We start from the raw sequence: 26,107 nt of genomic DNA, 5'->3' as shown, positions 1-26,107 counted from the left end.
AAGAATTTAAACCTTCTTTCAAAAAAAAAACACAAAACAAAAGGTGTTACTCTCAAAACATCTCCCTTGTGATGCAGTGAAGCTTTAGTAGTAAAAATCAAAAGGCTTCAGAGAGCTGAGATGGTTTGGGATAGTAGTTTTAGGGTTTGTGCATAATTTGAGCATTGTGGGAGTAGCACTGCACTTGAATTGACATTGAGAGCATTGATCTGTATGATACATGACCAAAATAGATTAAAGAACATGACCTTGCCAAAAAAGAGAAAAGAGGCAAACTAGAGAACATACCTTTATATTCTGACAATTAGCAGCCTTAGCAGCTTGCACAATTGCTTTCCCAATAGGATGCATTGTATTTGATTCAACTGCACCTGCTAACTTCAAAACCTCCACTTCTGACAATCTACAATTTGAATTTGGTCATTTAATACTCTGACCAAGGTCATCTTGTGAAAGTGTATGTGCGAATCCACATGTATGAGACTCTTTTGGTAGGTATGCTATACTGGATTTGATAATTTATCTATTGCTATCATGTTCAACGCTTAATGATCCAGACAAAACTTCAGGTTGTAATTTTTGTATAAAAGTTCATTTCAAAGAGTACAAAGATGGGAGTAGGAATATGATAATTAAGGCTCAATAACCTAGCATACTGTTTCCTCAAACATGAGATGAGGCTCTTGAGGCACCTAATAGGCTTCCACTTAACTTCGGAAGAATGTATTAATTGACTTATTTAGTCTTTCTCATCCTGCTACTTCAGGAAAGAGATTCACAATACTAAATCTACTAAGTCTACATAACAAAGCACTTTTTGATTGATAAATTACATCCAGTGGAGAGTAAAACTTAAATTACAAAATTCTTAATATTCTAAGTAATTGAAATAAACATGATATAGAATCAACAAGCACAGCAACTACAAAATAGTTTTTCAATGCAATAATTAACATAAAAGCATGTGTTTCTGTCTATACTCAACTGTGAATCATTATCATCTCCACATGCTTGTGTAACCACCTTTGTCACAACTGGTTTGCCAATTGTCAATGTTCCTGTTTTGTCAAATACCATTGTGTTCACCATTGAAAATTTCTCCAAGACATGCCCACCCCGCAAAAGCAATCCCCTTCTAGCCCCTAGTGAAGTTCCAACCTGTAAACAAGCTACATAGAATAAATGAGTGTTCAAGTATGTGTGTGGAAGTCATAAAAACCTTATCAATCTTTTCACATGGTATAAATTATGCTTATAAAGAAATACCAGCACAGCAGTAGGTGTTGCAAGGCCAAGTGCACACGGACAAGCAACAACCTGAAACCAGAAAACAGAGTTTAACTTCTCCTTTGAAAAATTAGGCAAAAGCTTACAAAGATACTATAGGGGCATAATTATAAGCAAACAAAACATACAAGAGATGGAATAAAACGTGCTCTTCGTACAGGCCAGACTCTATCTGAAACAACAAATGAGAGATGGACCGAAGTAACAACAGCTTCGAGCTGGTGAAAAAGAAAAATATACCTAGAAAAAGGAACTAGGTTCATTATGATGTCAGTGTAAGCCATGATGATACATTCAGGACTAACTATTCTCCAGAATCTATGTCTTGGTATTCAATCTCCATCCTAATAGAGACAAGGGAAACATGGGGGTTGTCATTACCCAGTCCCATATTGGTGCAATTCAATAGAGGTTTTGGGTAAAATATTACTTGGCGTGCAATTCCAAAAATCAACTTTATGTTTAGGCAATTGCCTTTGGTGTTCCACACAACCATCTAAGAAGCTATAAGATGAAACCACTCTTTAATCCATCTATTGAGATCTTCATTTAATGATTTTGCCTTCATTTGCAATAAATAGATAGGTTACCAGCATTAAGTGGTTACCACTGCTGCCATTCTCCCACCTTATTCAAGAATTTATTAACCTCCAGCCACATACACCAAGAGATACTTTCACATGAATAATACCATCCCTATCCAGGTTGGAGGGGCGTTTGTTTGAAATTATTTTTATTTTCTTGCTTTCATTGGTTGGTTTGGTTTAATTAGTGGAAGGAGAATGGTTTTGTGAGATGAAAGAGATGGATCAGGTAATGTACAGAAAGTAGAGACTGGTCTGTAAATTAAGAGATGAGCTGGACTTGTGAAGTGGATATGGTAGTTGAGATAGGTACAGTGGCCATACTACTGACCTGCAATAGGGTAAGTAAATGTATAATGGAAGGATTTGAAGATCTATGTTTAATAATACCTATGCATCAATTTAGCTCATCCAGAACTAGGCATTTGCGGGCAAATACTATTTAGCACAACAATTTGTTCATATGTTGCCTTCCACCAATATCTCCTGCATAACTCAAAGTTCATCAACAAATATGTGTAGTTAATATTCCCGTTGAAACTCTAAATGTACTATATGCATGTTCCATCTTAAATCTCTTTACAAGGTCTTAAAACAACTTGTCAGATCCTTAGATCTGAGCTAGGGTTTTTTAGGTAAAAACTGAGAACAGAGAGAATTGGAGGGAGAATTAGAACCGAAAGTGAGAGAAAACAGAGAGAATTGAGGGAGGACAGAGGAGATCAAGAGAGAAATTAGGGAGACCCGAGAGAGAGAGAGAGAGAGAGAGAGAGAGAGAGAGAATTTGAGAGAGAATCTGAGAGAGACAATTTGATTATCATTCCACTATATGATTCTCTAACTGATCTAGCCTATTTGTAGGCTATTCTATCCTTTCAGTTACAATACAACTAAAAGGTACAACTGCTACAACAACAATGTACAACCAAAAGAGAAATACATATAACACATAATTACTATTATATCCTTGGGGATCCTTGGGGTCATGACACAAGTTTCCTTTTATTCTTTCCTAGTAGAACATGAAGTTGGTTAAGAAACAGCTTGTGTATAACAGAACACACTAGTATTTCTTGCACTAGCATGTTCATTATCAATGAATTTATGTAGTTACTACTCTCATTGTAACACTAAACACACTAAATGAACAAGTATGCATATTGTTTCTCTAAATCATTTTTACAAGTTCTTAAGCAAATTTTTTTCTTTTACTCAAAGTAATAAGTGAAGTTGGTTAAAGTAGCTAATGGATACCACAAGACACATAATAAATGCCTATAAGGCCCCAACCAGTATGTTAGATGAAGCAGGAATAACCAAAAAGAGAGACCAAAAATTACCAAATTATATAGTGCACTATTTTGAAATTTTATAAGGCTGCAATGACAAAGGTCCAGAGTTAAAAAGTTCATATGCATCTGGCTAGTCCAGCTTTTGTCATTCCAAGATGGTTAATCACCAGTCTGCTAGACTTCTGCCACTGGACAAAGAGAACACCAGACTGCATCTGGATTTAGGCAATCTAAGTCTAAGCACACCTTAGGAATTTAAGAATGAAGAAACATATTTGTTAGAAAAGAAAATAGTTGCAAGGAAAAATAGGTGGAGACATTGGAATGGAATGTTGATTCAATAAAGTGTATCTGTTTAATACAATTATTTGTTTTTTATCTCAATTACCAAGCTTGCATGCAAACAGCATATGGTTACAACTAAGTAGATTCCTGCACCAGCTTATGTAAACTTCTTTAATGTGGACAAAAATGCATGCTTGAGTTCTAACATGACATCTGATTACATCATACAACATACCAGAACACTGCAAGACAGCTGCAGTGCCAATGAAACTGCACTTCCATGATGGAGAGTTGCTGGCAAAAGTTGTGCACCAAGAAAATTCCAGAACAAAAATGTGGCAGCGGAGAGTGCCATTACTCCATAGGTGAAGTGCCCAGCCACCTAATAACCGAAAGCAATGTTATTAAAGATCAATGGATGCTCCTTTTAAGTAAATAACACTAAAACAAAATTTATTGATTGCAAAAGAAGGGAACTGATTCTTAAAAAACTTCTCATTTTGATCATTATTGGGCAGGCTACTAGTATTCCTCAGATCTTTACAGAAATAAGGCAACATGCTTGTGAATTCACAAAGCATACACACATTTCTTATCCTTCTATGAATAAAGGAGTACAGCACCTTTATGATAGTTTATTCTAATGTTGGGATCTTGCTTGAGTTCTTTCATTGTCTAGGTACAGATGATTTGTAACATTCATTGCTTGTTATAGACGAATAACATCGGTCTACTTATTGCACACAAGAATAAGGTATTCTTACTTCAAGATGTTTCACAAGAAGGTTGTGAATCAATTTAACACTACTTAAAAGTTTTGCAAAGCAACAATGGATACCCTGATTAGAATTGTGGCTGAAAGAACTCAAGGAAAATGAAAAAGTACAATAAAACAAAAACTTGCAATGTATAACAATGAGGGTCAAGCCAAAGACAAATAAGCTTATATCAGACAGCTAGTTGGAGCTAATAACACCATTCTCTCAAGCAATAGCTTCCCTGTTGGCACTAAAAAAACTGGTGTGATTTCTAGTAGTAACCCAAGACAACAGGAAAGGCCATTGCAATTCAGATCTTTGCAAGTGCTCAAAGTATTTTCACAGGCAAAACAATATGTGATGCAGAACAAATAGTAACAAGAATAATAACATAACCTTGTCAGCCAAACGCTGTACTGGAGCTTCTCTACTCTGAGCTTCTTCTACTAAACGAACAATGTCTCCCATGGCAGTCTCACCACCTGGTCTTTGTACTTCAACTGTAAGTGTCCCATTAAGGTTTATAGTCCCAGCTGCAACTTCAGCCTGACATCCACTATAGGATATTATAAAATGGAAATAAAATTATCAAAACTAATGAAATGAAGTATTATAGACAGCCTATTCCCTTTCCTAACAACCTCCCCCCCAACCAAACGGAAAAAAAAAAAAAGATTAAAAAAATAGTTCATTTCCAATAAGGATAACCATGCATCAGAAAACTTCATTGCTTGTTATTAGTTTAACAAATTAACAATTAATAAGCAATTAACTAATTTTTGACATGCTTGTGTTCTTACCCCAGGTAGTTTGGTCACAGGGAGAGGCTCCCCCGTGAAACTTGATTCATCGACTGCACTTCTACCAGATCTCACAATTCCATCAACTGGAACACAGTCCTAGACAATGGTAAGGATGTGCATCAGGTAATTCCCATACTACTCTAATTAACTGAATATGGATTCCATGTTACTACAAAAGTAGTTCCATCAAAATATGAGCTTGAGTTAGGAGCAAGGAGAACCATTCTGCTGTGGCCAAGGTGGAAACAAAAAAAAATACTATAGCATTAAAGTTAACGACAAAATTATGAAGTCACCCTTCAATACAAAAACTAAACCCACAAAAGCACAAAACTTGTTGAAGACTCCACTAAAGAGGGGGAAAAGGGGGATTTACAGGACAAAACATGAGATTAGAGATTGTTTTACTCACTCCAGGTAGTATAACAATTTGATCACCAATGGAGAGACTGCTGCAAGGCACTTCAACAGTTGAGCTCCACTCTCCTGTATCACCCTTGACCAGTAGACGAGCTTTTGTGGGCAAAATACTTAACAGGCCTGTCATGTCACTAGTGGCTTTAATCTTAGCTCTCTGCTCAAGATTCCTTCCCAACAGCACAAATGCTATCAACATGATAGGCTCCTCAAAGAACGATTTCCAGCCCTGCACAGGAAACAAGCCCGTTCAAGATAATCAAGAATCAATTGATCATGGCATTCACAGATCCTTGGTGCTACATCTTTAAAATGATTCGAAGAATATGTACTGTATGCTAAGCACCAAAGAATATTAAACTAGAACAATATCGACAGATACAAGTCAATAATTAGAATCATAGTTCTCCAGAAACTATCTCATTATTTAGTATTTTCTATTATGGTGCAAGACCATTACACTGAGATGGTAAGACTTTGGATAATCACAAGCTTGGGGAGTTCGAGCTTACATTTTCAATTTCTCTTGGTGCATGAGAAAAATATACATCAGCAATTGCCAACTTATCAGGAAAGAATTAACTATTAGCAAGTCATACTTATTGATAAATATAAAAGCTCAATGAACAAAAAATATACTAGGCAATGCATATTTTTGGCATAATCCGCCATCTAGTTACATCACAATTACCATAAGAAAGACTAGCGAAATATTGAAATAACCCACGTTATGTCACCACAGCATAGCAAAGGCAGGTCAGACAACCACATCAAAAAGAGATTGGTTCTTCAAGAAATTCTAGAACTCTCCTCAAGAACTTTCATCCTAATTGGATTAACCAGCCCCTGCAAAACATGTGCAAAGAAGGCACTCCATATTTGATTATTAACTACAGCTGAAGGAACTATAAATTTTTTAGCTCAGTTGTTTTACTAGGACAGGAAAACCAAAAGGTATCCTACCTTTGGAAGAATATTAATATTTTCTTATCGGTCAATGATTTTTCCTAAGATAAGAAAACCCAAGCATTTGGCCAAATTTTAATGATTGAACCTAATATTGAGCCATTGCTTCAAAAGGCAATACAAACCTTCAAGAAGCACAAGGGTATATCAGAATATTGTCCAGTTGAATGTCTGCTTGGCAAGCAATAAAGTATGCATCAATAAGGTGCGTAACTTCTTTTATGTATAATTAAGACAATGAAAGATTGTTAATTAGTGCTGCCTTTGGAAGCAGATTTTTGGTGAGCATCTCATGCTTTACATTCATTATATCATTTAGAGAGATTTTTCAGATTATCTTGACTGTCTTAAGAATATATTCACTATCAAAGTATGCATCAAATGACACTTACATTCTATTGAAATCAAAGCATATGGGGCTCACCCCTTTCATCCAATCCACCCCTAGGACTACATCACACCCTCCTAGTTGCAACAACCTGAGGTCTGCCTCGAATTTCTCCTCCAGGTCAACCCACATGAACCCCAAGCAGGCCGAGTTACTCACTACTCGGTTCCCATTAGCAACAGTCACACTTAAGGGTAGTGTTCTCGTGAGTTGACACTTAAGCTTCTTGGTAGTGTTATCATCGAGGAAGCTGTGTGTGCTTCCACTGTCAATTAGGATGGACAAACTACCTTCCTTCACTTTCCCTTCAACCTTAATTATCTTGTTATTATTGACTCCCTTGAGTGCATGGAGGGATATCTCTCCATTGTCCTCTACTCCTCCTTCATCGGTTCCATCCACCTCCTCTCTTTCTTCATCTTCTGCTTCTCCTTCTCCTCTACCTTCTAATAATAGTAGTTGGCGCTTGCATTGGGTCCCGAAAAGTACCTATCTCCACATTTGTAACATGCTCTTGGTTGCCTCTTAAGATCATTGGGTCTCCCACCAAAGTTGGAATTAACAAAATTCCTTCCCCCTACATTACCTCTCACCATCTCCTTGTTGACCCCTTTGTTGTTCCCTCCTTGTTGCCAATTCCCCAAGTGTACAATCATTTGTTGCTGCACCCTCTGCTTCTTTAACAGGGTCTCCACCACCATCTCTTGTAACTTGGCGCTTTCAACTGCTTGCTCCATCGTTCTTGGTTTGATCATCTTCACCATAGGCCTTAAGTCTTTGCCCAGGCCACTAAGGAAGCTAGAGACAAAATATGCCTCTGTTAGGTATGCCTCTGTTAGGTGAGGATCATGGCTACTCATCTCCTCAAACCTCCTTAAGTAGGTCCCCATGTCACCCACCTGTTTTAGTTTATTTAACTCTTCAATGGTGTCCGACATGCTCCTCTCCCCGAACCTCTCACACAACCTTTCAGAGAACTCCCTCCAAGTATAGTTCTCCCGTACTCGAGTCCAACCTTGAAACCATGCGTCCACCCCATCATCAAAGTAGACAGCCGCTAACGCAACCCTTCTTTCCATCGGTACATTGTACCATTCAAACAACCTCTCACACTTTCTAACCCACCACCTAGGATTAGTCCATTCAAACACGGGTATCTCCATACGGGGCATGGGAAACCCCTGTGGTGGAGGAATAGTCTGGTCCTCCCGTCCCCCACCTAACAATGTCTCAGTGTCATCATCTTGCTCGACAACAATCTCATGGGCTATATTTTCTTGATTCACCCTCTCATTCTATAAAATGGGGTCATTCCTATCTCTATGAGGAAAATCGGGAGACAACCTTACTTGATTTTGACGGGTGAACATCAACATAAACTGTTGAAGTTGATTACCCATCTCTTCCCTCATCTGATTGATATCATCTCTCATTCGGTTAAGTCCTCTGTCCATATTGCGATCAACTGTCATGATCGCATCATGGTTTTTTTGGTTGCTGACTTCTAGTCGGTCCACCCAATCTTAAAATTCTCCCACTGCCGAGCTGAGTTGCTGGAAATGCGACTCCATGTTCTTCATACGCGTTCCTTCAGCCATCTCTCGCGCCCATTGTGCCCCTTTGCCGGAATCGTGATCTGATACCAAATGTCACGGCAGTGCTGTGACACTAAGTAGCTTCCCTGATTTAGCGTGAATCTAGGTAGTGAGCTAGAACAAGGAAGAAGAATGGAGAGGGAAGAATAGAAGAGAAATGAAGGGAGAAAGAGAAATGAGAGAGAGAATAACAGAATCTTTGATTGAATTCTTGAATGCCTTTAACGGGAGAAGGAACAAGCTCATATAGCTTGTTCTGTGGGTGCGGCCACAGTTGATCTCACCCCTCCTAACCAACTATTTTGTTCTATTCTAGCAATTGGATACCTGGCAGATTCTGCCATAAGGCCCAAAACAAACAATCCAGCTGGAAAGTAATGCAAGCAAGAGAATAAAAATACTAAGGCAATACAATAAGTAATAACTAGTTTAGTCACAAATTAAGCCGCAAAAATCTGCTATCTCCTTGTCTCGTGACAATTACATATTTACCCCTTTTAAATAAACAACAAATAAGCTTTAGCTAAATTTAAACAAGCATATATATGAATGATAAACAAGCTTGAACATGAACATAATCGAGCCAAACAAACTTATACTTAAGCTCAGCTTATATTTGAGCTCAACTTGTTCATTAACCGAGTTTTAAAATCTTGTTCAAATTGTTCAATTAATTAACAATACAAGCCAAAACTGAATGATAAACAAGCTTGAACATGAACATAATCGAGCCAAACAAACTTATACTTGAGCTCAGCTTATATTTGAGCTCAACTTGTTCATTAACCGAGTTTTAAAATCTTGTTCAAATTGTTCAATTAATTAACAATACAAGCCAAAACTGAACTAATTCACTAGTTGTTTAGTGAGCATATTGGTTCATTTACACCTCTATATAAACTTAGTCTGGATTGGCTAATCTGGAGTGAAAGTGATGCGGTCACTGCTCAAGACCTGGCTCAAGGTTGACCCGATCCAAATCGGGCAACCCAAAATCGGCCCAAACAGTAGTGCCAGAACAATAGCGAAACTTCATAAGTTTTAGGATTCTAGTTGTTTTAGGATTCTATTTCATGTTTGATTAGGACTTTATTTCTATTAGAATTCTAGTTGGATTTTATTTACAAGTATTAGATGGATTAGCCAAACTATATAAATATACTTGGAATTTAGGGGTTGTAATCAATTTTTTTATTCAATAAATTCGATTTTATCCAGCAAACCAGTTCGATTTTTTCTAGCAAGCAGCTTCAGTTCTTGCGCCTAGTTGAGAGTTCAGCTTTATTCATTAAAGTTTGTTTTCTCAAGGGTTTCTTTGTGTGTTTTCTTTACACACATGCTACACGCTACGTCAGGTGGTATTAGAGCAGTTAATCAACCAATCACATGGCCAATCTTGAAGGTAACGATAGCAACCAACCTCATAACGGCGATCAGGGGTTATCCGCAATTTGGAGAGCAATCGAAGAACAACAAGAAGTAACTCGTACCATCCAGCAGCAATTTGAGCAAATCAATAACCAATTGGGCACCTTATTACGAGTTGATGGTGACAGGAATTTGAATAATAGGGTGAATCAAGCCGGGGTAGGAAGACCATCCATTAATCATGTCTTTGTTAATCCTAGAAGACCAATGATTGAAGATAGCGATGAAGAGGATAATCTTGGTTGAGCAATAGCTAACCATAGTGGTAGAGGGGGGTTAGGAGGAATGTGCATCAGTGCAACCATTGGGGTAACGATAAGCATACACTAAATGTTAATATTCCTACCTTTAGTGGAGATCTTGATATTGAGGGGTTCCTGGATTGGATCACTGAGGTTGACCGATTTTTCGAATACATGGAGATCCCAGATGAATGACAGGTCAAGTTAGTGGCTTACAAATTGAAGGGCGGTGTATTTATTTCGTTGGAGCGATTGAGAGAGATGAGATTGAGGGAAGGCCAACACCCAGTTCAGACATGGAGACGAATGAAGCAATTGTTAAGAGATAGGTTTTTATCCCCTGATTATGAACAATGCATGTTTGAAGCCTATCAAAGATGTGCACAGGGAATGGAGAGAAACCAATTGTCAGAAAGTGACAATCAACAAGTAGCTCGTTACTTAAATGGATTAAAACCTGCTATTCGTGATAAAATTGGGGTTCAGATGGTTCTGAGTGTGCAAGAAGCAATGAACTTAGCTTTAAAGGCTGAGTTAATGTTGAGTGAGATAACTCGTAATGACAACTATCGTCGATATAGCGGGAATGAAAATAAACAAGCAGCTTTTGATGAAGGTAAGTCAGTTCAAGGAATGCAACCTTTCAATCCACCTAATACAGTCAACCCTAATAAGGCTACAACGGGGGGAAACACTTGAGGTACTACTTCTAATCTTCAAAAATCCAATAACCCTTATGCAAAGCCTGTTCTCTTAAAGTGTTTCAAGTGCAATGAGGTCAGGCACCGGTCTAGTGATTGCCCAAGGAGAAAATCAGTTAATATTATAGAAAGGTAGGAGGAAGATGTTGCTGACTATGAAGCACAGAAATGGCTCGAAGGTACCATTTTGACGTTTCCGAACCGTTTCCCGTTTCGGAAACGGAAAAAACGGCCTGAAACGTTTTTTGGACCGTTTGTGTAATTTTCAGAAACTTATGGGCTGTTTCAGCATTTTACATAATTTCTTTGAAATGCGTTTCCAGTTGGAAACGCGTTTCCGCCGCTTGAAGAAGCCCTACACTCCTTCCTTGTTCTGTCTCTTCTTCTTCTTCCAGAAACGTGTTCCCTGGTCACTTCCCTCTTGTAAGTAATCTCCCAGCTTTATTGGACCATTTTGATTGAGACTTTTGTCAGGCAAATGCAAAGAAGTTCTGGAGATGTTTAACAAAATGCAAGTAGCTGGTGACTTACCTGACAAAGCAACTCGCAATATTCTGATTCAAAAATGTTGCGAAATAGGGCAAACATAGGCAATGAATAAAATACTTTAGTATATGAAGAAAACTCTCATGTCCTTCGTTACCCAGTTTATCTGGAATCCCTTGAAACGTTAAAAGCCGTCAGTGAGAGTGATATGTTCTCCTAAGGCAAGTCAATCTGCATTTTTCTACTGAATGTGCCACAAAGGATGACATAAACAACTACGATGCAATTGTTTGAATATTTTTTTATATTAAAAATTATATTTACAAAAAAATCCCTATATTTTTTAAATTTACAGTTTACCCCGCGTTTCCGTTTTCTACTTTTTTTTATAAAAATGTCATTTTCGCATTTCCGTTTCCTATCGAAAACGTCTCCTGTTTCTATTTCCACGCAACTTAGGTTGCTGAAGAGGAAATATATTGCGGGCCTGATGGGGAGGATGACGAAGAAGAGTATGGACTTGTAGAGTATACCTGTGCAGTGAAGAAGTTATTGCTATCTTAAAAGAATGAAAATATTACTCAGGGACATAAGCTTTTCCGCACGAAGTGTACGATGAAAGGAAAAACTTTTGAGTTGATTATTGATAGTAAAAGTCAGGAGAACATTGTCACAGCTAGTGACAATGGCTATCTCACTGACGTAGTAGAAATTGGTGAATAGCAGTAGAAAAGAGAAAAGTTAGCCAGAAAATAGGGATGAAAGAACAAAGAGGAACAGAGAGATAGAAAGAGAGAGAGATAAATGTTGAATTTCAATAATATTCTCGATGTCCTTTCTGGGAGGTCTAAGAGGGATATATCCCTCCTAGCATGGGTGCTGCCATAGCAAATTCTCCCTTGCAAGCGGTTATAATAACTGATTTGTCCTATTCTAGCCCATTCACATGGGCTCTCTCTAGAATATTCTCTCAATAACTAACTATTACAACTGGGAAATAAAACAACACTACAATAAGCAATAACAGTAATAAAGGAAATAACAATTATAGCATTAAGGAAAAAATTTTAAATGACAAATAATAAGTCTCCACATGTGATAAACATCATAGGAAGAGACGTGGTGGCGAAGATGCAGCTAACTCCTAAAAAACATCCAAACCCTTACATGATTGGATGGATCAAAGAAGTTGGTGGCATACGTGAGAATGAACCCTGCAAAGGGCCTTTCTCTATTGGTAAGTACTCTAATGAAGTTTATTGTGATATTGTTGATATGGATGCTTGCCATATTTTATTTGGGAGGCCTTGACGATTTAACGTGGATGCCAAGCACTTGGGGTAGGAAGAACACATATTAGCTTGAGAAAAAGGGTGTGTGTTATACCTTGCTACCTATGGTGGAAAAGAACAAAACCAAAGCTTCTAAAGTGGAGGAAAGGAATTTTCTTACCATTACACATAAACACTTTTGAGTTTGTGAGGGAGAGTAGGGATACCCGAGAGGTTCACTTGTTAGTTGTAAAGGGGGAGAGTGTGAGTAAACCACAACCAAGTCAAGCCACAGCCAAAGTGTTTTTCAGGGAGATTGTTAAACTATATGGAGCCCCTAATACCATTACTTCGGATCGTGATACAAGGTTCTTGAGTCACTTCTGGATTACTTTGTGGAGGATTTTCGATTCATTTTTGAATTTTAGCAGCACAACGCATCCCCAGACTAATGGACAGATAGAGGTGGTGAATCATACCTTGGGAAATCTGATTCGTAGCGTTTGCAAAGACAAGCCAAGACAATGGGACCTAGTCATAGCTCAAGCGAAATTTGCCTACAACAACGTCGTGCATAGCTCAACAGGAAGATCACCATTTTCCATTGTATACATGAAAGTTCCTAATCATGCATTGGATTTGGTAAAGTTGCCAAAGGTACCAAGTTTCAGTGCTACAACTAGTGACTTAGCTGAGCAAATTTAAGCGGATGTCAAGCAAAAGTTGCACAAGGCGAATGAGAAGTACAAGGCGACAGCTAACAAGTATAAGAAGCACAAGGTATTTGAAATTGAAGATGAAGTCATGATATTTTTAAAGAATGATCGAATTCTAGCAAGAAAGCAAAACAAGCTCAAGCTCAAGCTAAAGAAGTACGGTCCTTAGAAGATTACAAAGAAGGTTAATGACAATGCTTATGTTGTGGATTTGCCTAATCATATGAGTATTTCCAAAACATTCGATGTTGTTGATCTTTCTTCGTATTTGTCGGATGTTGACTTGTCATACCTGAATCATAATTCGAGAACGAATTCTTCTCAAGTGGGGGTGAATGATGCCGTCACCGATTAAGACCCAACCCAAGGTCGACCCAACCCAAACCGAGCAGCTCAGAACCAGCCCAAACAAAAGCGCTGGAATAGTAGCGAAACTTCATAAGTTTTAGGATTCTACTTCATGTTTGATTAGAGTTTTATTTCTATTAGGATTCTAGTTGGATTTTGTTTACAAATATTAGATAAATTTGCCAAACTCTATAAATATACCTAGAAGCTAGGGGTTGTAATCAGTTTGTTTATTCAATAAATTCCAACAAACCAGTTCGTTTTTTTCCAGCAAGCAACTTCGGTTCTTGCGCCTAGTTGAGAGTTCAGTTTTGGTCGTTGAAGTTTGTTTTCTCAAGGGTATTTGAAACTTATTGTTTCAAGGGTTTCTTTGTGTGTTTTCTTTACACACGCACTACACATTGTGTCAAAAAGAAACACTAAGACTTTGCAAATAATAGAATTCTTTTTGAATAGCTGAAATTGACTGTTTCTCGAGCTAGTTTTCTAGAAAGATTAGGGGTTGTTTAGTTATTGAAAACAGCCCCAATTTCCAGAAAATTACTCCACAGAAAATAGAAAAATAGAAAAGTTGTTCAAATACAAAAAAAAAAAAAAATAGAAAATCAAGATTTGGAATAGGTTTTTCTCCAAAATTGAACTGAACTAGGAAAACTCCTAAAATGAGTCTTCCAAATTTTCCTTACTAATTGGGAGGTTTGGAAAATGCAATTCTCCACAAAATTTTTCCCAAATTATCTCCATCTCCTCCTGTAACACAAGTTACACAAAACAAAACCTCCCTCTATTTTTTAACATATGTTCCAATTTTCTAAATTGGAAATTAGTTTTTGTACTTCTACAATTATAATGCATTTTTCAAATTGTCTATGGAGGATGAAAGCTAGATATTTTATACAAATTGAAGATAGAATGATGGAAAACATGGTCTACAAGTAAACAGCCCTTAACCTGTCATGATTTTGGTATTTCTCACATCATATGAAGGTTTAAAGTGGTCTACAGCCCATATGATGACCATGGGTTTCTGATGGCCCTTCTGTAAATTGATTGCATTCTTTTGATGCTTTTTGATACAAGCTCATTTATTACTTACCAGAGATACTAAAAAAAACAACACTATAACAACAAACAACAAATTATAGACAAATAGGAGCATGCAGGACTAGTTACCAGAGTCCTACCAGCTTAGGAATCAAAGCAGCCAAAGTGCTGACAGCAAAAGATGACAAAGCCCCAAGACCAACTAAAGTATTCATATTTGGACTCCCCCTAATAAGGCTTTTCAGACCATCAATGATAAGTTGCTGACCAGGACCAAGCAATGTAAATAGTGACAAAGAAAGATGAAATCCAGTCGAGTGTAAGGCATGGATCCATGAAGCCTTTCCTCCAAAGAAATGAGATAGATGACCAAAGAGGCAGACAGCACATAAAGCCCAAGAGACAGCAAGCCCACGACCTGTAAAAATAATTCAGCAATAAGAACTATATATGAGCAGAAAGTGTCAGCACATTTGTCCTACAAGTATTTGAGGTACTAACAGTATAAATAAAGCCTCATATACATTATAAGATAATGACAACAAACATTCTAAAGCTTGAGTGATGAACAAATATAAAATAATTAATTACCACTTTCTTTCAACTGTTTTTGCTTTTCATCCATCTTCCTTTCAAATACTTCAAAAAAGTTATTTTTCACTGAATCTGCAAATAAGCAAACAATTCAAACCACTGTTATTAGGATCAAGAATATGTCTTAAATCTAACTTTACCATAAAGCAAGAGAGTTATATTTTTACTTCTCAGGTGTTTTTTTTTTTCTTTTCTTTTTGGTTTTCTGATGGTGTTCATCCATACTTGAACCATTTATGGAAATTAATGGATTTCTTTTGTGGAATAAATGTTGATGCATAGTGGATATTGGAATTGTCCCCCTTGATGCCTCATGAGCACATATCACAATTCATAATATACTGGAGAAACCAATTCCAAGTATTCTTATATGAGATATGAACTTATTGGGAGTTAAATTTTGTTGATATATGCACAAGCACTACAGCCCAACTTCTGATATTGCCAATAAATTAATGAGAAGAAATACTAAAATAAATTGGATGGTAGAATCAAAATAGATAAAAGACTATGACTATGAAATCCAAGAAAGAAGACCAAGTACACTAAATGTTGATGACATTGAAATAAGTAGACTTTATCAATCTACATATGTCTCAGGACTGCTTTCTGTTGTTTCAATGTAAGCTCTATCTCTGCTGCTTGCCCCTGTTCTACTAAGAGCACAAAGAATAGAGATGCTAAATGCCCAAAGGTTATGTCCAATCTCTGGCTAGATATTTAAATATCCATGCTCTGGGTCTTCTGACGTCATGAGGATCCAATCTTTAAACATGATACAGGATTATAGCAGTAACAAAACAAAATGACATGTTTTATCAAGTTATTAACTTATTATACAAATAAATAAATCCTTCTTTATGTCTTCAATATTTTTTCCCAGATCCATACAATCTATGGGAGGGCAAGCCTTAGCAGCAGTAGTAAGGTTGCTATTTGTGACTGGAAGGTCAAGGTTTGAATGGTAAAAACAAACACACATAAAAATGACCCTCTTCTGACCCTTGCAAAGCAGGACACCCTACTGCATCAGGGACACCCCCTTTTATACGAAAAGAACCTATGGGTCTTCCTCAACAATGAGTAAGAACATGAAAGATCCTCATAGAGAAACCCCTGAGTCCCAAACATCTACTATCATGAAAATGGTGATCAGTCAATAGGAAATATTTGCCCTGGTCCCTTTTTCCCTTAACAGCTGATAAGTAAATAAGCATTTCTTGCTATGTTTTAAGAATTAAAATAGCATTGTCTCACACAAAAAGAAAAGGAACCATTTTGTTTCTTTTGATTTATTTTGATAGTATGCATGAAGGAATGGTATTAACCACAAAATAAAGAACAATATTGGGCTTTATTGTTCTCAATGACAAAACTATATCGAGCAATCCATCTCAAAACTCCCCAAAAGGGTAAAGGGTGATGTTGACAATGGCAAATGTCAACAACACTCTGGTATCAAAACTGAGAACAAAAGATCAACCCAGCTGCAAAACTTACAGAAGATCTTCAGGAGATGGTTGAAATATAATATTGCAGCTACCCTCTTCCATTAGGAGCAAGTCATCATCTATTGCAGGACCTTTTCAGGATTTATACAAGGCTATTATAACTAACACAAAGCATACACATAAAAATTGTTATAGAAATCCATCAAAGCTACTTCAATCAGCTTCACCTCATCAAAAGACTCAGATAATGATGCCATTATAGTTCCAAGTTATCATGCCGCTAAACAGTTAAAAAAAATAAAAGGATTACACAACATCCTAAAGTTCAAATCTAATGATTCTAGAAAGATACTGTTCCTAACTTCTTAAGAATAATTTCCACTTGAATAATGATGTCCAATTACAAATATAATTCAATGATATAAAAGATCCCTTCTCTATGACTTTCAATTTCTAACTTTACCAGAAATACTTTTGCAAACCAGTAACCCAGATTAGCATATCAAAAACACAAAGTATAATTGCCAATAATGAGTAATGAACTATAGGGCATTAAATTTAGGCTGAATACAAGCTAACTCTTTTTAAAAGAACTATTTTTCCGGATTTTCTTTTCTGCAAAGTCATTAGACACAATGATGTCTACTACATCTATAAGAATTAACTCAAAATAGCCACAAGAGTGTCATCCTTGGGGGAACATGCGAGCAGCTCCCTGATAAATTGAAGTACTTATTAAAGGAACAGCCAGAAGAGCATACAGAGGCAAGTAAAAATTATGCCAACCACAACAGGTCTTTTCTGAATTATGCACATAAATCTCCAAAAGAATATTCCAAACCATATAGACCTTCAAGATTGGGAGAGAGTATGCCAAAAAGAAAATCAAATTAGCATTCTTCAACTGATATAAATCATTATTATCAACTCTCATTAACAAGGAAACACATCATGGATACTACCAACTATCATTTTACACATGAAATCTGAGTGTTAAACTTTCTGGTAAATGGGCATCCTCAATTTGACCATTGACAACGAACAAGTTGCTTGAGTTCAGACAAGGAAGAATAAACAATCCAAAAATAATGGCCTCTGCTGATAAAAATGCCTCCCCTCCAACAAATCCACCATTAATAGCCAAAGAGGCTCACCTATTGATAAAAAAAAGTACTTCATTAACATAACTTTCTGAACCTATATTCTCACATCCAAAATAATGAAGCAGGGTTTACAAGAAGAACAAGTCTCTGTGAAATTGAAAATCCAATGTAACAGGGAAATACCGTAGAGGATTGATTACACTTACAAGAAACCCTTAGGATATCTATGATGGAATATCTCCTTCAATAGCCTCCTGACCTGCCAATTTCCCACCAACCTTCAAGTGAGTTACATTGAAGTTTGAGGTACTATTATGTTTACTCTCATCTAGAATTAGAGGAAGTCCTTAACCAACTGCAGATAGATATGTAATTATCTTTCAGAGACCATACATAGCTTGCCATACTTCTATTTCTAATTTGATAAAGAAACTCCTCTAGTAAAGATGAATTTTTTCTTTACATGGCATAGTCGCTACAAATTTCTGTCAGAAAATACATAGGTTATTTGCATTTGCATTTAATAAAATTACCAATATTCAATCTAATTGGTAAAAGCAACCATGGCCACCTACAGGGCTCTCTGGTGGTAGTATGGACCTTTGCTATCCTATTTCAAGTACCTTGATTTTTTTTTTTAACGATTGTCCGGAAGACACTTTAGAAATTATTTGGGACTAATTTGAAAACTGCTTGACCTCATGGTGGATTTTCCCATCAGATTTAGCTGTAGCTACTAGCTAGGCTCATGGCCAGATACCCACAATCTGACAAATTCATCACAAACTAATAGGAAAACTTAGGCGGCTAATCATGTGATAATCCGTGTCAAGCCCTCAGATTGTGGGCTAGACAATTGAAGGAATTCGAATTGAATTCCAGAAAGAAGAATTGAATTTTAGGAAGAAACAGATAGAATGAGGAAGGGAGAAAGAGAGAGAGAGAATGAAGGAGAGAAAGATAGATCAGAGGCAAGAGAGTAACTTCTGTTATTCGATGCCTTTCTCCATCACCCTTTGGCTACATATATAGCCTCCCTCTTAACAAGTATAACAAAAGAGGTTAGGTTGTTCTCGTTATTCAACTCCCTAATTGTTTAACAAACCAACTGACCCCCCTACACACTACCAGCTAACTAACTAACTGATACAGTAGTTATTTATTGACAAATCCCCTTCTTACCCCTAGGGTTGTGACAATTTGCTCATACGTATTACCACTGAGGATGATAGCCTAGTTGAATGAACGTAAATAGTAAGAACACTACATTCAGAAGATCAGGAAAGTTCAACTCACGCCTGCTCCCCTCATATGTGATTAGGAAGGTCGACTCTCTTGCACTATCTTGCACTAACAGTTTCTTATCCCTTGGCTAGAATCAGGGGACAACTATGGTTATCAGGAGTTGGTTTTCAACATTTAAGCCTAGTGGTGTTAAGGGGTTAGAGAATGTGTGATTGCCTTGGGTGGATTCGTAATATCATATCATCTTCTGTTTTAATGTGTTCTACTCCTGGTCGGATTTCATGGGTCTTCATTTATTGAAGTCAGTTTAAGGTGGTGCTGGAAATTCAGCAATCCATGTCTTCTTCAGCTTCTCCTTGTTGGGTCTTTGGGCCTGTTTGTTGCAACTTAAAAGCTGCAACTTTTAACTTCTAGTTTCAAAAAAATTAGGATGTAGTGTTTGTTTTAACTTATAGAATTCTAACTTATAGCTTCTACTAGCTTTTAGAAGGGGTAGAAGCTAGCTTTTTCAAAGCTGGGGTACCCCAGCTTTTACAACTTCTGCTTAAATGATTACATTTTTGTGACAATTTTGCCCTTATTTTTAACAAAGAATTACCCTCTTGTCTACGCAATCATGGGTATTTCTTCTCCACCGCCATCTCCATTTTCAGATCTCTTCCTCTCTCTCGCCATCTTCCTCTTTCTCTATACTCTAATTAATTTTTTTATAACACTTGAAACTTATATATATACACTAATTAATTTTTAAATTATCATTCTATAACTACTAAGGGTATTATGGACAATTATACAAAAAATAAGTTATTTTACAGCTTATGATATCAAACACCACAACTACTTAACTATAACTTCTAAGAAGCTGCAACAAATAGGTTCACAACTTATTCTAAGTTTTAAAAGCTATAATTTAAGAAGCTAGAAGTTATAATTTCTTTAATTAAGCTGCAACAAACGGGGCCTTTGATTGTTTGAAGGCTGTTCTAAAGGATAAGTGCTTTGAGTTGAGTAGAAAAAGTTTGTTTTTTCACCTTTTCATGGGCAACTGCAGTTGAACTTGGAAGCAATGGGTCCCTGAGGTCATGTGCCTGCTTTTTGAATATTCAATGGAATCAAGCTTCAGGTCAAATTTTGGTCTGGCATCGGTCTCTCCAGGCTAATTGCCATTGTCTAGGGACGATGATTGCTCGATGTATCTTGGTAGCAATTCTGTCATGGAGTTTTGATTTCAGTTTCTCATTCTCTATCCTGTTCAAGCTTTCTTGGGTTTGTTCATATTATGTAAGGTCATTGTATCACTGCTTCTAGTGGGATTGCTTTTAAGCATTAATATAAAATAATCTGACCTTCTTCCCAAACCAAAAAAAAAAAAAGTTATGGCTCAGTCTCTCTTGGCCTAGCACCTCCCCTTTTACCTCAAAAAAATGCATAGTTAGGTTTTAGTCTTCCCAACAGCATAGTTTGCCTAAATAGCTTGGTCAATCATCCAATTCAATTATCCATTCAAGTTCATTCATGGTTTTTCCCCTTACCAATCTATTGTCCTTATTTCTTTACTTTCCTATCCAGAAAGTTAAGTCCTTTAAAAGTTCAAGAATTCTGGACCAATTCACCCATCTTTGATCTTCAACCCCTATGGTGTCCTATCAATTTAAAACCAATAAGTAATCCTAGACCAATTTATTTGATTGGCAGGCCACCATTTTGATCCATCATGCATCATTCCTATTGTTTCCAACTTATTTTTGTAAACTATAGGTGTATACTTCGAATTCAAAATACAATTTTAATTGACATTTTAGATAAATGAGAGATCAGACAGCAATAATGATCTCAATTCAACATGTTTTTTCGAATCTATTATCCTTTTAAAATGAATTGAGGGTGACAAGGCCAGGAGAGCATATTTTCAAGGCTTCTCGCAAGACAACCATTCATAGATCAAATGCTAAATTCTAATATATATCAAATAATATAGAATCAAACCCTCTACCCATAGACTTTCACTCTATATTCTCCCAAGAGATGAATAATATTATGTGAGAGCTTAGTGATCTGATAATGGATTCCTAAGAATTCCTTAAGAATTCTGAGAATTAGGGAAGATACGATAGGGAGATAAGAGAGAGAGAACAGAGAATTCCAGAAGGAAACTATTCTCATTCATGCTTTTCATCAGGTTAGATCAGTCCTTATTTATACTGATCTCCCCCACAATCAAATGGGAGTGTTCTCACCAAAACAATGTAGCCTAACTAACTCACGCCACTTGCACCAAGCATGTGCGCGTTGGTTACACCTTTCCCCCCTTATTTCCCCAAATTATAAATTCAATTTTAGGCGGTACATAACAATTACCCTCCCCTTGAAGAATTTCTTGTCCTCAAGAAATACAAAGTAAGCTAGCTACCCTAGGGAACTGTCTGAGTAAATCTAAAAGGTACTCCCAGGTATTGTCGTCTATGTGAAAATGGGTCCATTTCACCAACCCCTGAGTTATGGGAACTCCCTGTTGGTAGATGACCCTTTTGTTTAGGATAGCTGATGGCTCTGCCTCAAGCTCAATGCTCCGATTACCCGTAGGTAGGCTGGGACTTACTGCTTGACCTCCCTCATACTTCTTCAATAGAGACATATGAAATACCGGATGAATTTGAGAATTCTCTAGCAATTGAAGCTTATAGGCCACCTTACCCAATTTAGCTATGATGGGAAAAGGCCCGTAGTATCTCAGACTTAGCTTGGTCACTTGCTCTATTGTTAGTGCCTTAACTTGTGAGGGTCTTAGCTTCAGGTAAACTTATTCTCCCATTGCAAATTCTCCTTCACTCCTACCTTTGTTTGCTTATTGCTTCATTCTGTTTTGGGCCGTAGCCAAATCTCGTTTGAACTGCTGGAGAACCTCCTATCTTTGCTAGAGGACCTTTTGTCTTTGCTGGAGGTGGGCATCTACTACTGCCACATTAGTGAACTCTTGGGTCACTAGTAGTAGAGGGGGCTTATACTCAAATAGTGCTTCAAAAGGTGACATCCTAATGGAGTTGTGGTGGCTGGAGTTGTACCACCACTAGGCTAAAGCCAGCCACTTATGCCAAACCTTAGGCTGCTAGAAACTTAAGACACCTTAGATAGTTTTCCAAGCACTGATTGACTATCTCTGTCTACCCATCAGTTTGAGGATGGTAAGCGAATGACATGCTAAGCTTTAACTCGATAGACTTCAGTAATGTTGGCCAAAAGAGGTTGGTGAACACCTTATCCCGATCAAAAATGATAGTTCTAGGATCCCCATGCAACTTGATAACCTAGTCAAGGAACACCCTAGCAACTTCCTGGGTGGTGTAAGGATGAGATAGGCTTAGGAAGTGGGCAAACTTCGTAAACCTATCGACCACCACGAGTATACAATCCTTGACTTCTGACTTGGGCAGCCCTTCAATAAAATCCATGGACACTCCCTCCCAAGCTTGTCTTAGAATGTCTAGGGGTTGTAACAACCCAAGGGTGGCCACTATTTCATACTTGCACCTCTTGCAAGTGTCGTAAGCCATCACAAATCTAACCACTGCTTCTTTCAATTTGGGCCAAAAGAAAAGTTGTCTCACCTTGTGGTATGTGTTTTGAATCCCTGAATGTCCTCCAAATGGGGATTCATGTAGAGTCTGGAGTATCTTCTCCTTAACAGCTTGGTAGTCCCCACAATTACTATCCTTCCCTTACACCTAAGCACTCCATTCTTCAATGTATACCCTTTTTTGTTGTTAGGATCCAAGACCTATTGCTCCAAGAGTCCCTTAATCTGCTCATCTGAGTCATAGCTACTAGCCACCTCTTGGTACCAACCTGATATCAATGTGATAATGGTTGTTGTCTCCTCTTTTTCTTGGCATCTAGATAAGGCATCTGCCACCACATTTTCCCTCCCTTTCTTATACTATATGGTATAATCAAGGCCCATCAAATTAGCCATCCTTTTCTTCTATAGTTGAGTGTGAAGTTTATGTTGTAATAGAAACTTCAAACTTTGGCGTGATTGGTCTTGATCACAAATTGGCCCCCTTCGAGGTAGTGTCTCCACTTTTCTACTGCCGTTAGCACAACCACAAATTCCTTCTATTTTATGCTCAACCCTACATGCCTAAGAGCTAATGCCTAATTGAGGAAGGCTATAGGTCTGCCTTCCGGCATTAAAACTACATCAACTCCAGTGTCACACGCATTGGTTTCTATCACAAAAGTCTTGCTGAAATCCGAAAGTCCCAATGCCGGGGCCTCACTCATGGCTTGCTTCAACTGTTCAAAGGCTGCCTCAGCCTATTACCCCCATCTAAACCCTTCCTTCTTCAGCAATTGCGTTAGTGGCCTACTGATGACTCCATAATTCCTCATGAACCTCTTGTAGTACCTTGTTAAGCCTAAGAATCCCCTTAAGGCTTTGAGGGTGGTAGGCCTTAGCCACGACTGCATAACTACCATCTTCTTAGGGTATATACTGACCCCTTGGCTAGAGATGGTGTACCCTAGGTACTCCACCTGCCTTTGAGCAAATGAGCACTTTGACCTCTTAATATCCAATTGGTTGACTTTGAGGATCTCAAAGGTAACCTTTAGGTGTGTTAGGTGTTGGTCAAAAGTGTAGCTATACACCAGTATGTCATTAAAGAATACCGAGATAAAATTTCTTAAATGTGGCTCAAAAATTTGGTTAATTAGGGATTGAAAAGTAGTTGGTGCGTTAGTAAGACCAAAAGGCATTACTAGAAATTCATAATGGCCTTGTGGGTTCGAAATGCAGTCTTTGGTATGTATTGTAGGCTCATTCGAATCTGGTGATAGCCTACTCTTAGATTAAGTTTGGAAAAAATAGTTACATTCCTCAATTCATCTAAGAGGTCCTTAATGAGGGGAATTGGGAATTTATCTTTGATTGTCATGTCGTTTAATTAGCGGTAATCCACGCAGAAACGCAATGTTCCGTCCTTCCTCTTTATTAATAACACAAGGGATGCAAAGGGGTTGTGGCTGGGTTGAATTAGAGAGTGTTGTAGAATTTCTTTGACCATTCTCTCTATTTCTATTTTCTAGGCTAGGGGGTATCGATAGGCTCTGGCATTGAAAGGCTTAGAATTGGGTTTTAGGCTAATGGAGTGATCATGGGTTCTGGGAGGGGGTAAGATTGTAGGTTCCCTAAAAAGATCCTCATATTCAACTAGAAGTATATTTTGAGCAAGTCAAGTTGGTTTACCTCCCAATGCTTATGAGGTGGGTTGCTAACAACCAGCATCAGCTCACTCCTTGCCTTTTGATCTTCTTCTTCCTCCAGTGCTTGGATAGAGAAGAGTTGGGCCACCCAAGTCATCTTCTACTTAATGATTTTCTGTAAGCGTTTCCCTACAATCATCTAACACATCCCCACTTCTTTGTTGCCCACAAGGGTCATTCCCTTCCCCTCCTTCTCAAATGTCACCTCCATCCTATTAAAATCAAAGCATAGGACTGACATGCTTCCACCCCCAAAACCACATCACAACCCCCCAATTTAAGCAACCTGAGATCTGTCTCAAAGGCCTCCCCCTACATCTCCCGAAGCCTGCACAGGCTAATCTGCTCATTACCTTGTTCCCATTTGTCACAATTATCGTGAGGGGTTGAGTGTTGATTAGGGACCACTTCAACCTCTTGGCAGTTCCTTCATCTAAGAAACTATGGGTGCTCCCACTATCTATGAAAATCATCAATTTACTCTCTTCTACCTTCCCTTTAACCTTAATGATTTTATTATTAGCCAACCCTCTCAAAGCGTGCAAGGAGATTTCTCCATTGTCTTCCTCCCATTCTTCAGGAATCTCAAACATCTCCTCTTCTACATTTTCCTCTTCCCCTTCCAGTAGAAGCAACTGCTTCTTGCACTGGTGCCTGGGGAAATATCTATCCCCACACTTGAAGCAAAGTCTAGCTTGCCTCCTCTGCTCCATTAGTCTGTCCCCTTGTGTTTTAGGAGCCGACAAAGGTAAACTCCTAACTCCCTGTACTCCTCTGATAGCTTCCCTTCCCTGGTTCTTCCCCACGGGGGTCAACACATTGTGTGTTCCACCCCTATTCATCAGTCTCTGCTTCATCATCAATGCTTCCACTATCAGCTCACGTAATCTAGCACTCTTTGTTGCATGCTTGAGAGTATTGGGTTGCAATACTTTCACCATGGGCCTTAACTCCTCATTCAACCTGCTTATGAAACTAGAGACAAAATAAGCCTCGGTGAGATAGGGGTTGTGGTTGAGCATCAGTGCCTTTAACTTTTCAAACCTACATTGGTATTCCAACACTAATCCCCCTTGTTGGATCTTGTTGAATTCCTCCACCACATTAGTCATTCCCCTATCCCCAAATCTCTCACACAATTCTTCTTCAAATTTAGCCCATTGACATCCCTCCTTTACCTTGGACCATCCCTAGTACCAATCATCTCCTGCATCATTAAGGTAAGCCGCAGCCAGGGCCACCCTCTGTTGCTCCGAAACCCCATACCAATCAAACATTATTTCACACCTCTTAATCCACCATCTAGGGTGTTTCCATCAAACATGGGGATATCCAATTTTGGCATAGGAATCCCTAGGTGGTTATGCCCCCCAACTACATCCTGCCTTCTTCCTACATTTTCTCCCACTTCCATCGGATCATCTCCAATTTTGGAGGTTCTCTGTAGGCACCTTAGGCGAATCCCACATCGACCATGCAAAGGGGGGTGATCTGGGACCGATTGTAAGGTCGCATGACGAGGACGTCATGTGCTCAAGGGGGGGAGAATGTAATACCCCAAGAGCCCAAAGAAGAGTAGTATATATCAAGGATAGTGTAAGAAATGAAACAACACCAGCTGGATACCTTTTGGGCTGAATGTAGGTAAGGAACTCCGGGGTTAAGCGTGCTTGAGCTAAGGAAGCTCAAGGATGGGTGACCCCCCTGGGAAGTTCGCGTAGGCCTATTAGGGTAAGTTGTTCCGGTTCTTCATATTGCTCAATGTGGGATGTTACAGGTCGTATCAAAGTCGACCCCCGAGCCTCTGAGCTCGATGGTGGGGCAAACCTCAACGAGGATGC

At 38.2% G+C, this 26,107-nt stretch overlaps 1 protein-coding gene across 2 annotated transcripts in view; it reads right to left on the bottom strand.

Moving 5' to 3' along the window:
- LOC127801780 (copper-transporting ATPase PAA1, chloroplastic) overlaps positions 1-26,107 on the bottom strand; it is a 60,673-nt gene that overhangs the window by 21,411 nt on the left and 13,155 nt on the right. For both annotated transcript variants that reach the window (XM_052337181.1, XM_052337182.1), the window contains 9 exons: positions 15,203-15,277; positions 14,752-15,029; positions 5,422-5,655; positions 5,007-5,105; positions 4,603-4,752; positions 3,684-3,830; positions 1,267-1,317; positions 986-1,158; positions 289-403 (listed from right to left, as the gene is read on the bottom strand). In XM_052337181.1, the coding sequence (XP_052193141.1) occupies positions 289-403; positions 986-1,158; positions 1,267-1,317; positions 3,684-3,830; positions 4,603-4,752; positions 5,007-5,105; positions 5,422-5,655; positions 14,752-15,029; positions 15,203-15,277 (1,322 nt within the window). The remainder of the gene's footprint in view (positions 1-288; positions 404-985; positions 1,159-1,266; positions 1,318-3,683; positions 3,831-4,602; positions 4,753-5,006; positions 5,106-5,421; positions 5,656-14,751; positions 15,030-15,202; positions 15,278-26,107) is intronic.

This window comes from Diospyros lotus, chromosome 5 (genome assembly GCF_014633365.1).
Source record: "Diospyros lotus cultivar Yz01 chromosome 5, ASM1463336v1, whole genome shotgun sequence".
Taxonomy (NCBI): Eukaryota; Viridiplantae; Streptophyta; class Magnoliopsida; order Ericales; family Ebenaceae; genus Diospyros; species Diospyros lotus.
The sequence above is the reverse complement of the archived record's forward strand: the minus strand, read 5'-3'. Positions and strand labels throughout refer to the sequence as shown.